Here is a 12,733-nt window from a genome sequence, read left to right as displayed (position 1 = left end):
TCTAAGTGGTACGTAGCATTTTCTTTAGGTAGCCACAAGGTGGATGGATAGATGCCTAATTTCATTACATGCCTGAGAGCACCCCATTCTTGTCCTTTTGGCAGCAGGTGCATGATTACTCTAATATATAGGGTAATGTAAATTAATTGCATTTTGAAAGGAAACCTGCCTCAAATACATAGGTGCTGCCAATTATAGTGCTCCAGAAGCTGAGTGACACCTTGCATATTTCAGGACTGCAGAGTGGAATTAATTAACTGAAAATCTGATTAAAAACAATGTACCATGTTCCTGTTACAGAGACTGGTAAATGTGGAGAGGGAAAGCAGAGCAACAATGAATGAGTTCCTTGTGAATAGGCCTAGCATTAGCATTGGCAAAGGGAGTATGATCAAATTCCCAAAAATCTTCCGATAAGCAAGCCTCCGTATGGCCCAAAGTCCATGACCTAAGTTGGAAAAATGTTGGTGCATTTGGTGTTAATGTAACAGCAGTAGAAAAGCAGTCTGTATAATAAAAATCAAATGCGTGCTGCATAGAAGGTAGGAATATGCTCATCAGTTTAAAATAAAATAAAAACAAAACATGCTGGAAATACTCAGCAAGTCTGGCAGCATCTATGGAGAGAGAAACAGTTAATGTTTGAGGTTGATGACCTTTCATCAGAATTGGCAAAGGTTAGAAATGCGATCGGTTTTGAGTAAGTGAAAGGGGGTGGGGGGAGAGCAAAGAACAAAAGGGAAAGTCTGTGATAGGATGAAGGGCAGGATAAATTAAATGACAAAGATGTCATGGAATAAAAGGCAAAGGGAGTGGTAATAGGTGTAGTAAAAGACGAAGCATTTGTCCAGACAGAGTGTTAATGGTAGAGTAATGAACCGAATAATGGACGTCCAGTCTCTCTCCACCTCCATCCCCCACCAGTACTGTCTGAGGGCTCCCCGCTTCTTAGTTGAACAGAGGCCCAACCATTCCCCATCTGCCGCCGCTCTCCTCCGGCTGGCTGAAATTGTTCTCACATTGAACAACTTCTCCTTCAACGCCATTTACTTCCTCCAAATAAAAGGAGTTGCTATGGATACCTGTCTGAGTCCTAGTTATGCCTGTCTTTTTGTGGGGGCTGCCGAATATTCCTTGTTCCGTTCCTACTCAGGCCCGCTCCCCCAACTCTCTTTCCAGTATATTGATGACTGTATCGGTGCGGTTTCCTGCTCTCGCCCAGAACTGGAAAACTTCATCAACTTTGCTTCCAGTTTCCACCCTTCTCTCACCTTCACATGGTCCATCTCCGACACTTCCCTTCCCATCCTCGACTTCTCTGTCTCCATTTCTGGGATATGCTGTCTACTGATATTCATTATAAGCCCACCGACTCCCACAGCTACGTCGACTACACTTCCTCACACCATGCCTCCTGAAAGAACTCCATTCCATTCTCCCAGTTTCTCTGTCTCCATCGTATCTATTCTGATGATGCAACCTTCCTCAACAGAGGAATCCCCCCACACTGTGGTTGACAGGGTCCTCGACCGTGCCCGACAGATTTCCCGCACTTCTGCCCTCACCCCTTCCCCTTGTCCTCAATTTCAAGCCTCCACATCTGAAGGATCATCCTCTGCCATTTCAGCCACCTCCAGCGTGATGCCACTACCAAACGCATTTTCCTGTCCCCTCTCAGCATTCCGAAGGGATTGTTCCCTCTGTGACACCCTGGTCCACTCCTCCATCACCCCTGACACCTTGTCCCCTTCCTATGGCACCTTCCCATACAATCACAGAAGATGTAACACCTACCATTTTACATCCGCAGTCCTCACCATCCAAGGCCCCAAACATTCCTTCCTGGTGAAGCAGCAATTTACCTGTACTACTTTCAATTTAGTATACTGTATTTGCTACTCACAATGCGGTCTCCTCTACATTGGGGAGATCAAATGCAGATTGGGTGACTGCTTTGCAGAGTACCTCTGATCAGTCCACAAGCATGACCCCGGGTTTCCAGTGGCTTGCCATTTTAATTCACCACCTTGCTCTCATGCCCACATTTCTAGGAACATAGGAAGATAGGAACAGGAGTAGGTCATTCAGCCCCTCGAGCCTGTCCCGCCATTCAATGACATCATGGCTGATCCGCGCCTAACTCCATAGACCTGCCTTTGGCCCATATCCCTTAATATCTTTGCTTAACAAAAATCTATCTCAGATTTAAAATTGACAACTGTTCTAGCTTCAACTGCCGTTTGTGGGAGAGAGTTCCAAACTTCTACCACCCTTTGCGTGAAGAAGTGCTTCTTAACATCTCTCCTGAACGGTCTGGTCCTAATTTTTAGACTATGCCCCCTAGTTTTAGAATCTCCAACCAGTGGAAATAGTTTATCTTTATCTAGCCTGTCTTTTCCTGTTAATATCTTGAAGACTTCGATCAGATCACCCCTTAACCTTCTAAATTCTAGCGAAAACAGGCCTGATTTGTGTAATCTCTACTCGTAACTTAACCAGGTATCATTCTTGTAAACTTACATTGCACTCGCGCCAAGGCCAATATATCCTTCCTAAGGTGTGGTGCCCAGAACTGCTCACAGTACTCCAAGTGGGGTCTAACCCGTGAAGCTCAATGTAAGCTTGAGGAACAGCACCTCATCTTCTGATTAGGCCTTCTGGACTCAACATGGAGTTCAACAATTTCAGACCATGACCTGGTCTTAAACTTATTCTTCATGTTTTTGCTTTTGGGCAGAGCTGTTCATTATTCTGCCATTAACAGTCTTTCTGGACAAATGCTGTTTCTTTTACTACAACTATTACCACTCTCTCTTTGCCTTTTGTTCCATGACATCTTTGTTATTTAATCTCTCCTGTTCTCTGCCCTATCTTTGTTCTTCTCCCTCCCCGCCTTGACTTGCTCAAAATGTATTACATTTCTAACCTTTGCCAGTTCTAATGAAAGGTCATTGACCTGAAACGTTAACTTTGTTTCTCTCTCCACAGGTTCTGCCAGACTTGCTGAGTATTTCCAGAACGTTCTGTTTTTATTTCAGATTTCCAGCACCTGCAATATTTTGCTTTTATTATCTAAATCAGTTTAACTTGAATGTTTGTATTTGCAAAGCTGAATGGGATGATTGTGCATACAACTTGCATTTTTTAATATCCCCATCTTAGGGGCGCAGCTCAGCAGTCTTTATAGGGTGAAATGAAAAAATGCAATAGGAAGCAGTAACGATTATAGGGAATTGGAGGGAACTGGATGAATAGTCAGAGGCTTTTCAAAAATAAGCGTGTGGTAGCAAGTGAAGAGTGATTTAGGCAGAGAAATCACATTAGCGCATGAAGATTGTGTGGGTTTGTTGCAGTTTATTAGTCCTGATGCAGAGTTCCTTGGCTTTGGCCCACAATGGTGATGATTACTACGGTTGATACTACTGTCACAGGTTACTTGCAGGTGGTATAATGTAAGTTTTCTAATTTAAAAAAATAATAGCTAAAAACCTGTTTCAGGTTGAATGTGCTGTGTTACAAATTTGGAACTGTCATAGTTACCTACTTGAGTTCATCAGTGCCAGTCACCCTTGTATGGATCCCACACCACTTGCATACCCAATATCGACTTGTATAATCGTATAACTCGGGTATGTAATAGTAGTATTCCCTTATGATCTGACCTGGATATTTGTATCTTCCACACATGCCCTTCCAACCAGAGTAGAGGTCTGGTAAGAGGAAGTCAGATGAAAATCCTTAAGCTGCTTTATTTCACATTAAATGAACATTCAGAGGAACAGTTATGATTGGACTCAATTTTATAAGGTATGTTATTCTGATTAAATTATGTTTAAAAAAAAAAGTTGTTGTACTTCTCCACATCAATGCTGTCATGCTCTCGAGAGGTGTAGTGATGAAAATATAGAAACAAATTGAAAAGTTATAAAAATTAGAACAATTTTAAAAGATTGATAGATTGGCTGTCAAGAAGGTGGAGGCCAAGTCACATGACTCATATCGCCTCCTGCATTGTAATCCACATCCATTGCCTGCTAAGACTGAAAATGAAGTCAACCCCATCTGCATGGAAATAAGACAGATAATCACACGTGGATGTGAGCTATACTTAAATAAACCTTCCTCAGACTTTTAGTTTATAAGCCATGTCTCCATTCATCAGTTCTGAAAATGTTCTTCTTTGGCCTCCTTATCTCGAGAGACAATGGATACGCGCCTGGAGGTGGTCAGTGGTTTGTGAAGCAGCGCCTGGAGTGGCTATAAAGGCCAATTCTAGAGTGACAGGCTCTTCCACAGGTGCTGCAGAGAAATTTGTTTGTCGGGGCTGTTGCACAGTTGGCTCTCCCCTTGCGCCTCTCTTTTTTCCTGCCAACTACTAAGTCTCTTCGACTCGCCACATTTGAGCCCTGTCTTTATGGCTGCCCGCCAGCTCTGGCGAACGCTGGCAACTGACTCCCACGACTTGTGATCAATGTCACAGGATTTCATGTCGTGTTTGCAGACGTCTTTAAAGCGGAGACATGGACGGCCGGTGGGTCTGATCCCAGTGGCGAGCTCACTGTACAATGTGTCTTTGGGGATCCTGCCATCTTCCATGCGGCTCACATGGCCAAGCCATCTCAAGCGCCGCTGACTCAGTAGTGTGTACAAGCTGGGGATGTTGGCCGCTTCGAGGACTTCTGTGTTGGAGATACGGTCCTGCCACCTGATGCCAAGTATTCTCCGGAGGCAGCGAAGATGAAATGAATTGAGACGTCGCTCTTGGCTGACATATGTTGTCCAGGCCTCGCTGCCATAGAGCAAGGTACTGAGGACACAGGCCTGATACACTTGGACTTTTGTGTTCCGTGTCAGTGCGCCATTTTCCCACACTCTCTTGGCCAGTCTGGACACAGCAGTGGAAGCCTTACCCATGCGCTTGTTGATTTCTGCACCAGGTTACTGGTGATAGTTGAGCCTAGGTAGGTGAACTCTTGAACCACTTCCAGAGCATGGTCACCAATATTGATGGATGGAGCATTTCTGACGTCCTGCCCCATGATGTTCGTTTTCTTGAGGGTGATGGTTAAGCCAAATTCATTGCAGATGTGCGGGTGGCCCTTCTGCTTGGAATGATGCAACTTCTTTGGTCTGAGTCTAACCTTGCTGCACACCAGGGAGTGGTCGGTGTCGCAGTCCGCACTGTGGAAGCTGCGTGTGATTTGAACACTGTTTAAGCAGGCTCGCCTTGTGACAATGAGATCTAGCTGGTGCCAACGACGCGATCTTGGGTGCCTCCATGAAACCTGGTGACAGGGTTTAGTGTGAAAGAACGAGTTGGTGATGCAGAGGTTATGATAGGTACACAACTCAAGCAGTCTCTGCCCGTTCTCATTCATCCTTCCAACGCCATAGCGTCCAAGGCAGGAGGGCCATGAGTCATGGTCAGCCCCAACCCTGGCATTAAAGTCCCCCAGCAGGAATAGGTGTTCGGTGTTGGGGATGCTGCTAATGATGTTATGGAGTTGCTCGTAGAACTGGTCTTTAGCTTCAGGTGGGGAGCAGAGTGTTGGAGCATAGATGCTGAGTAGGTGTACTGGACCAGAGGTGGTGAGCAGTCGGATGGACAGTATGCGTTCCGAGCCATTTGAGGGACGCTGTATCATGCTGAGCAAGGAGTTTCTGATGGCGAAGCCCACTCCATGCTGTCTTGTTTCTTCAGGATCCCTGCCCTGCCAGAAGAAGGTGTAGTCTTGCACTGCTAGAGATCCACTCGCGGGGAGGCGAGTCTCCTGAAGTGCTGCAATGTCTACAGTGAGTCCACTGAGCTCGTTGTTAATGATGGCGGTCTTCCGAGAATCGTTGATTTGTGTAAGATTTTCCGACAGGCCAGGACACATAGTTCTGACGTTCCAGCTTGCAAAGCGAAGGGCTGGTACCTTCTTTCCTTTTTTCGTGTTGTTTGGTGCGGTGTTTCAGTCCACCTTTCGGGCAATGACCCTGAGCTCCAAGCACCCATTGAAGTAGGTGGACTGTGGCGGGACAGAACCTTATTGACCGGGGGCTGCCCGGTTTGAGGCGGGCGGTAGCTGTCCAGTGAGGTGCGATGACCTCTCCCACCGACAAAGGCAACCCGTGACACCCAGTTTCTACGCCAATTTATCTGGACATAACCCGTAACTGCTGCCTTCTGTGTTGTGTCAGTCACTGTGAGGCAACTATGGAGTGACCTCTCCATGGCGCATGCCTGGGCAAATTTATGGAGGTTGACAGTTGCCCAGTCGTCAAAACCCCCCTCGGCCTTTCTGGTGGGGTCCAAAGGAGTGCAGGGCACGACGTTTGGCACCAGTATGGCTGCAGGAACTGCCGGAAACATGCCAAAGGTGACACATGACCGCCTACGGGGTTCTGCTCCGGATTATCTGTTAGGGTTTACTCCCTTAGCCTTGGTCTCTCCCGAGACGCCCACAAGGCAGTGGTGTTGTTTGGGCCCCTACACAGGTGTAGGATGGTGCCGGTGGGAGGAGGGGATGCGAGGGGGAGGGGTGGAGGGAGGGGGGTGCGAGGGGGAGCTGGGAAGGGGGCTGTAAGGGGGTGGGGGGAAGATGGTGTGAGGGGGGGCGGGCTGGGACGGAGTTGTGAGGGTGTGAGCTGAGAGGGTGGAGCAGGGAAGGGGACGGGGGGGGAGGCGGGGAAGCGGGTGCAGGTAATAAGCCATTTCCTCAGTGCCCACCATCGACATCCGGAAAGCTCATCCATGTCCTCCGGGAGGTGAAGCATACCCTCATTTAATTAACTTGCATGTGCAAATTTAATACTGTCATTGCTGCTCCGGGAAAATTATTCAAAGACACAGCTTATTCAAAGTTTCATAACCTGCATAGTTAGATGACCACCTTGACTATGTTGTTTATGTTCTAGATTGGGCCCTAATCTAATGCTAGCTGTTACGTAAGTCATCTAGACATCAGAAAAAAATCATTGTTTTCACTGGTTTCTTGGTTCTGGTAGCACAATGTAAAGATTTTTCTGACTATTAAGTTTCTTAGAAAAGTTTTTTGATTATCTGCATATAAAAGTTTTTATCCACTCCAGTTTACTGCTGAATATTTTTGTGCCCTAGTTGGTTTATTTCTGTCCACATCTATTTTGAAAGTCCAACTCTCCAAATAGCAATCAGGTGACTTTGTTACCTCTGTCATGTGTGAAGTAGCAACTTAGGTTTTGGATTGATCTTGTTTGCTCAGACATGGACTCGGAAATCAGGGTTGCTTCTGTTGAACCTAACTACGAGTATTGGCATGGACTGTACATGGCAAAAGATCATGGGCCAGATTTTGCAGGGGGATTTTGACAGTGAACTGTCAGTGTTCAATGTCATTACCCCTTTGAAACTGACCTGGTCTGTCACTTACTGCTCTTTCACAGGCTGATCTGTGGGCCACCACATCCCATGAGCCAGCAATCAGTGAAATCAGTTGATGTGGTGAGAACTTCCCGGCTAGTCTTTTCAGCCAGTGCAGACACGATGGGCTGAATGGCCTCCTGTGCTGTAATTTGTCTATGGTTCAATGATTCTCCTTTTCTGCTCTCACGTAGCTGTTAGAAATCCCATTTTAAAAAAGTTAGACCTTGTTCATTCAGGTGTAAACTGGGGATTAACTGATAATTTAAGTAATAACTAACTGTGGGGCGGCACAGTGGCGCAGTGGTTAGCACCGCAGCCTCACAGCTCCAGCGACCCGGGTTCAATTCTGGGTACTGTCTGTGTGGAGTTTGCAAGTTCTCCCTGTGTCTGCGTGGGTTTCCTCCGGGTGCTCTGGTTTCCTCCCACAAGCCAAAGACTTGCAGGTTGATAGGTAAATTGGCCATTAGCAATTGCCCCTAGTATAGGTAGGTGGTAGGGAAATATAGGGACAGCTGGGGATGTGGTAGGAATATGGAATTAGTGTCGGATTAGTATAAATGGGTGGTTGATGGTCGGCACAGACTCGGTGGGCCGAAGGGCCTGTTTCAGTGCTGTATCTCTAAACTAAACTATTGCTGAACAACAGTTTTGGCCCTGAAATAATAATGTTATATTTATGGAGTGTTGTTTTGGTGTGTCTCCGTTATGATTAATCACTAGATTTTTTGAAACAAATTTTTTTAAATAAATGAGTTTTCCATGATATTTTAGCTTCTACCTTCACCCTATGTATATGTCTCAATCTTTATTTTGCTCTGTAAATTTTTTTAAAAAAGTGATTTTCTTTCGGGCTTTCAATTTCCTGGTTGGCCGTCTGTGAGAATTCTTTAATGTGATTGGCTTCTTGGACAGCTTGATAACATCACTGCAGCTCCTCGTTGGGAATCTCTGTTAAAGAATGCTACAGTCAATTGCACGGCAAGAAAGTTAAATTTCTTGGTGCAGAGATGGTTAAATCTCTCAGTGAGGCTTTCTTTGAGGTCAGCAGTGAGTTTCCCACTTCACTGCTGAGTGCAGGATCCAGGCCCATGATGTTGGTTTAGGAGTGTCTCCTTACAGACTCCTAAGCAATTGAAGATTAACTATGTTGGGGTAAGCAATGGTAAGATGCAGGGCTGTCAACAAATCCTTGATTGTGAGATTTTCAGCTATGAGTTGACTGTATACCGAAGGCATCAGCTCATGCTACGGATTCAATGAAGCATTAAAGAATTGTTCCAAGAACAGTGGCGCAGTGGTTAGCACCGCAGCCTCACAGCTCCAGTAACCCGGGTTCAATTCTGGGTACTGCCTGTGTGGAGTTTGCAAGTTTTCCCTGTGTCTGCGTGGGTTTCCTCCGGGTGCTCTGGTTTCCTCCCACATGCCAAAGACTTGCAGGTTGATAGGTAAATTGGCCATTAGCAATTGCCCCTAGTGTAGGTAGGTGGTAGGGAAATATAGGGATAGGTGGGGATGTGGTAGGAATATGGGATTAGTGTAGCATTAGTATAAATGGGTGGCTGATGGTCGACACAGACTCGGTGGGCTGTAGGGCCTGTTTCGGTGCTGTATCTCTAAACTAAACAGTTTGTTTCCTTTATTACATGTATAACTTCAACCTGTCAAGACCAGCAGGACTCTGCCCAATTTATGTTGGGACATTGCCATGCCTTGCACTGCTACTATCATTGATAAACGGCTGAATTGCAGCAAAATTGCCGCTAGAAGTGGTGTTCTGCACCTTAGCTTTTATTGTAGATGTTGTGAATCATGTTGAGGTAAAACAGCTTTAAAAAAAAACTGTTTGTAAGAGTGTTGAAGCATCTTACCCAGCTCCATACAGGCTGTAATACAACTGGGGGCTAAATAAAGCAGGAGGCGTTTCAGTCAACCATTTAGCACTCTTCCATAGAAGGGGAATCCAAGCTCATCTACCCTACAATACAGAATTAATCAGCAGGAGAAAAATAATCCAAATCTTTTGGTGAATGTATATACACTAACAATCCTTCTCCTGCATGCCCCCCCTTCAAATTAAAGACAAAAAAGCCCCATGGTGTAATTCACAAAATCAATACTTTGGCGATGCATGCTTAGAGCTGACTTGACTATGACTGAATACATGACTTCTGACTACCTGGAGTTAGTGGTGGGAGATGAGCTTGGTACTGTCTCCCAGCAGTGCTGGAGTTTATGATTTTTTTTTCATAAGCCAAGCTTACGAAGCTGCCATTTTTGGCTCCTTTTCCTTTCAGCATCACCTTCTTAATTCGATGTAAAAGTGACTAGTTTTAAAATTAGTATATCCTCTGTTACAAAATAAAGCATATTTACTAGTACCATCTTTACCAAATAGTTTTAAGGGCATATGTACATTGGCAGTGGAATCATCCAGTATTTCCAGCATTTCCTGTTTTTATTTCAGATTTCCAGCATCTGCAGTATTTTGGTTTTATTTTAGCATATTTCCTACTTGTGATGACTGAGAAAATGAGGAAGAATGGTAAATTACTTTTCATAGGTAGAGTGCTCTTCTTTGTTTGAAATTTTCTAGATTCCATTGGCTTGGGGTAGTTTATTGAACATGATTTGGTTGTGTTTTAGGCATGACGCTGATTCAGATTTTTAAAAAGCTGACAAGACAGTCAGAGATCATATGTACACAGTGGACAGTCAACTGACTGTAGACAGAGCAAACTTCTTAGTGGTTGTGGGCATGGATCATTTCCCCCATAATTTGATAGTATTTCTGTGCATCTTACTTCTATGCTGAGGTTGAAGTCTGTGAAAGAAAGATGAACGTCATGCTCAAGGCAGCTAATCTAATGTTCTTTGACATTATCTTTGTATTATGAGATGCTTTAGTCGTTAATTCCGTTAATACCTTTTCTTTCAGGATGGAAACAGAGATATTTTTATCGATGGTATCATTTCTCGAAATAGAGCTTTGAATGGTGATGTGGTGGTGGTAAAACTCCTGCCCATGGAACAGTGGAAGGTAAGTTTCAGATCTGGAATGAAAAAGCAAAAGAAACTCAGAATACAGGGAAATTCTAACTCGGGATTTAGGTGCCCATGCAGAGTTTTATCAAATAGCTATATTTTTATTTTCTGATAATTAAAGTCTCGAAGCCCATAGTTAATATTTTCCATGCAGGTGCTATTATCTTTAGGCTATCTGTACATTTTCTGCCATCTTCATTAATCTATTGCGGGAAATTTGATGTCTGTTATTGATCTTCATGGAAAGCAGGAATTTGACTATAGAACCTAGGAAATATTGTTAGATTTGTTGTATTAACCTGTTACTCTAAGGATCATTATATGTATGCCTGCACTAACTTTCCCTGTTAATTATGTTTTCGTTGAGATTTTAACTGGATTTTATTATATTTTTTTGAGAAGATAAGAACAAATAGGAACAGGAGTATGCCATTTGGTCCTTCTAACCTGCTCTGCCATTCACTTAGATCCTGGCGGATCTTCAACCTCAATTAAAGGTCAGAGGCTAGGAATCCTGCGGCACGTAACTCACCTCCTGACTCCCCAAAGCCTGTCCACCATCTACAAGACACAAGTCAGGAGTGTGATGGAATACTCTCCACTTGCCTGGATGGGTGCAGCTCCAACAACACAAGCTCGACACCATCCAGGACAAAGCAGCCCACTTGATTGGCACCCCACTTTCAAACATTCACTCCCTCCACCACTGATGCACAGTGGCAGCAGTGTGTATCATTTACAAGATGCACTGCAGCAATGCACCAAGGCTCCTTAGACAGCACCTTCCAAACCCACGACCTCTACCAACTAGAAGGACAAGGGCAGCAAATGCATGGGAACACCACCACCTGCAAGTTCCCCTCCAAGTCACACACCATCCTTACTTGGAACTATATTGCCGTTCCTTCACTGTTGCTGGGTCAAAATCCTGAAATTCCCTTCCTAACAGCACTGTGGGTGTACCTACCCCACATGGACTGCAGCGGTTCAAGAAGGCAGCTCACCACCACCTTCTCAAGGGCAATTAGGGATGGGCAATAAATGCTGGCCTGGCCAGCGACACCCACATCCCATGAATGAATTAAAAAAAAAAATTCAATCTCCCTGCACTATTCCATATCCCTTGATTCTCTTAGTATCCAAAAATTGATCAATCTCTGTCTTGAATTTGCTCAATGACTGAGCATCCACAGCTCTCTGGGTTACAGAGTTCCAAAGATTCACAAACCTTTTGAGTGAAAAAAATTCTCTTCCTCCTCAATCCTAAATATTCGACCCCTTATACTGAGACCATGACCCTTGATTCTAGACTCCTCTGCCAGGGAAGTATCCTCCAAGCATTTAGCCTGTTTTAAGCCCCTTAAGAATTTTGTGTGCTTCAATGAGATCACCTCTCGTTCTTATAATCCATAGGGAATGTAGGCTTAGTCTACTCAATCTCCGCACATGTGACAGTCCCCTTATCCCAGGAATCAGCCCAGTGAATCTTTGTTGCACTCCCTCCAGGGCAAATATATCCTTCCTTAGTTAAGGAGACCAAAACTGTACACAGTACTCCAGTGGGTGGTCTCACCCAGGCCCTATATAATTGCAGTAAAACTTCTTTAGTTTTGTACTCCAATCCCTTTGTAACAAAGGCTAACATACCAATTGCCTAATTGTTTGCTGTACTGTTAACCTGGTGATTTGTGTACGAGGGCAGTGGAGTCCTTCTAAATACCAGCGTTTCCCAGTCTCTTTCCATTTAAAAAATATTCTGCTTTTCTATTTTTCCTACCAAAGTGGATAACTTCACATTTCCCCATGTTATATTCCATCCGCCATGCTCTTGCCCTCTCGCTTAACCTGTCAACATCCATTTGCAATCTTTGTGTCCTGCTCCCAGCGTACTTCCCTCCTAACTTTGTATCATCAGCAAACCTGGATAAGTTACACTTGGGTCTCCTCATCTAAGTCATTGATATAGATTGTAAATGGTTGAGGCCCAAGCACTGATTCTTGCGATACCCGACAAATTACAACTTTCCAACCTGAAAATGACTTGTTTATTCCCTCTCCTGGTATTCTGCCCATTAACTAATCTTCAGTCCATGCTAACATATTTCCCCAATCCCATGAGCCTCAACTTTATGTAATAATCTTTTGTGTTGCACCCTATCAAATGCTTTTTGGGCATCCTTATCTACCCTGCTACTTAGAACCTCAAAAAGCTTTAACAAATTTGTCAAGCACGATTTTTCTTTCATAAATCAGTGACAGTGCCCTATCATATTATGATTTTCTAAGTGTCATGTTATAATGTTC

General features: G+C 44.4%; 1 protein-coding gene across 2 annotated transcripts in view; it reads left to right on the top strand.

Moving 5' to 3' along the window:
• The window catches only part of dis3l2 (DIS3 like 3'-5' exoribonuclease 2), a 410,232-nt gene that overhangs the window by 74,594 nt on the left and 322,905 nt on the right, over positions 1-12,733 (top strand). For both annotated transcript variants that reach the window (XR_010975985.1, XM_068042291.1), the window contains exon 5: positions 10,323-10,424. Coding sequence is in view for 1 of the 2 variants with exons in the window: in XM_068042291.1 (XP_067898392.1) it covers positions 10,323-10,424 (102 nt within the window). In the remaining variant the exon portion in view is untranslated. The remainder of the gene's footprint in view (positions 1-10,322; positions 10,425-12,733) is intronic.

This window comes from Heterodontus francisci, chromosome 11 (assembly GCF_036365525.1).
Source record: "Heterodontus francisci isolate sHetFra1 chromosome 11, sHetFra1.hap1, whole genome shotgun sequence".
Lineage (NCBI taxonomy): Eukaryota > Metazoa > Chordata > Chondrichthyes > Heterodontiformes > Heterodontidae > Heterodontus > Heterodontus francisci.
Note: the sequence above shows the minus strand (reverse complement) of the source record. Positions and strands in the feature narration are given on the sequence as shown.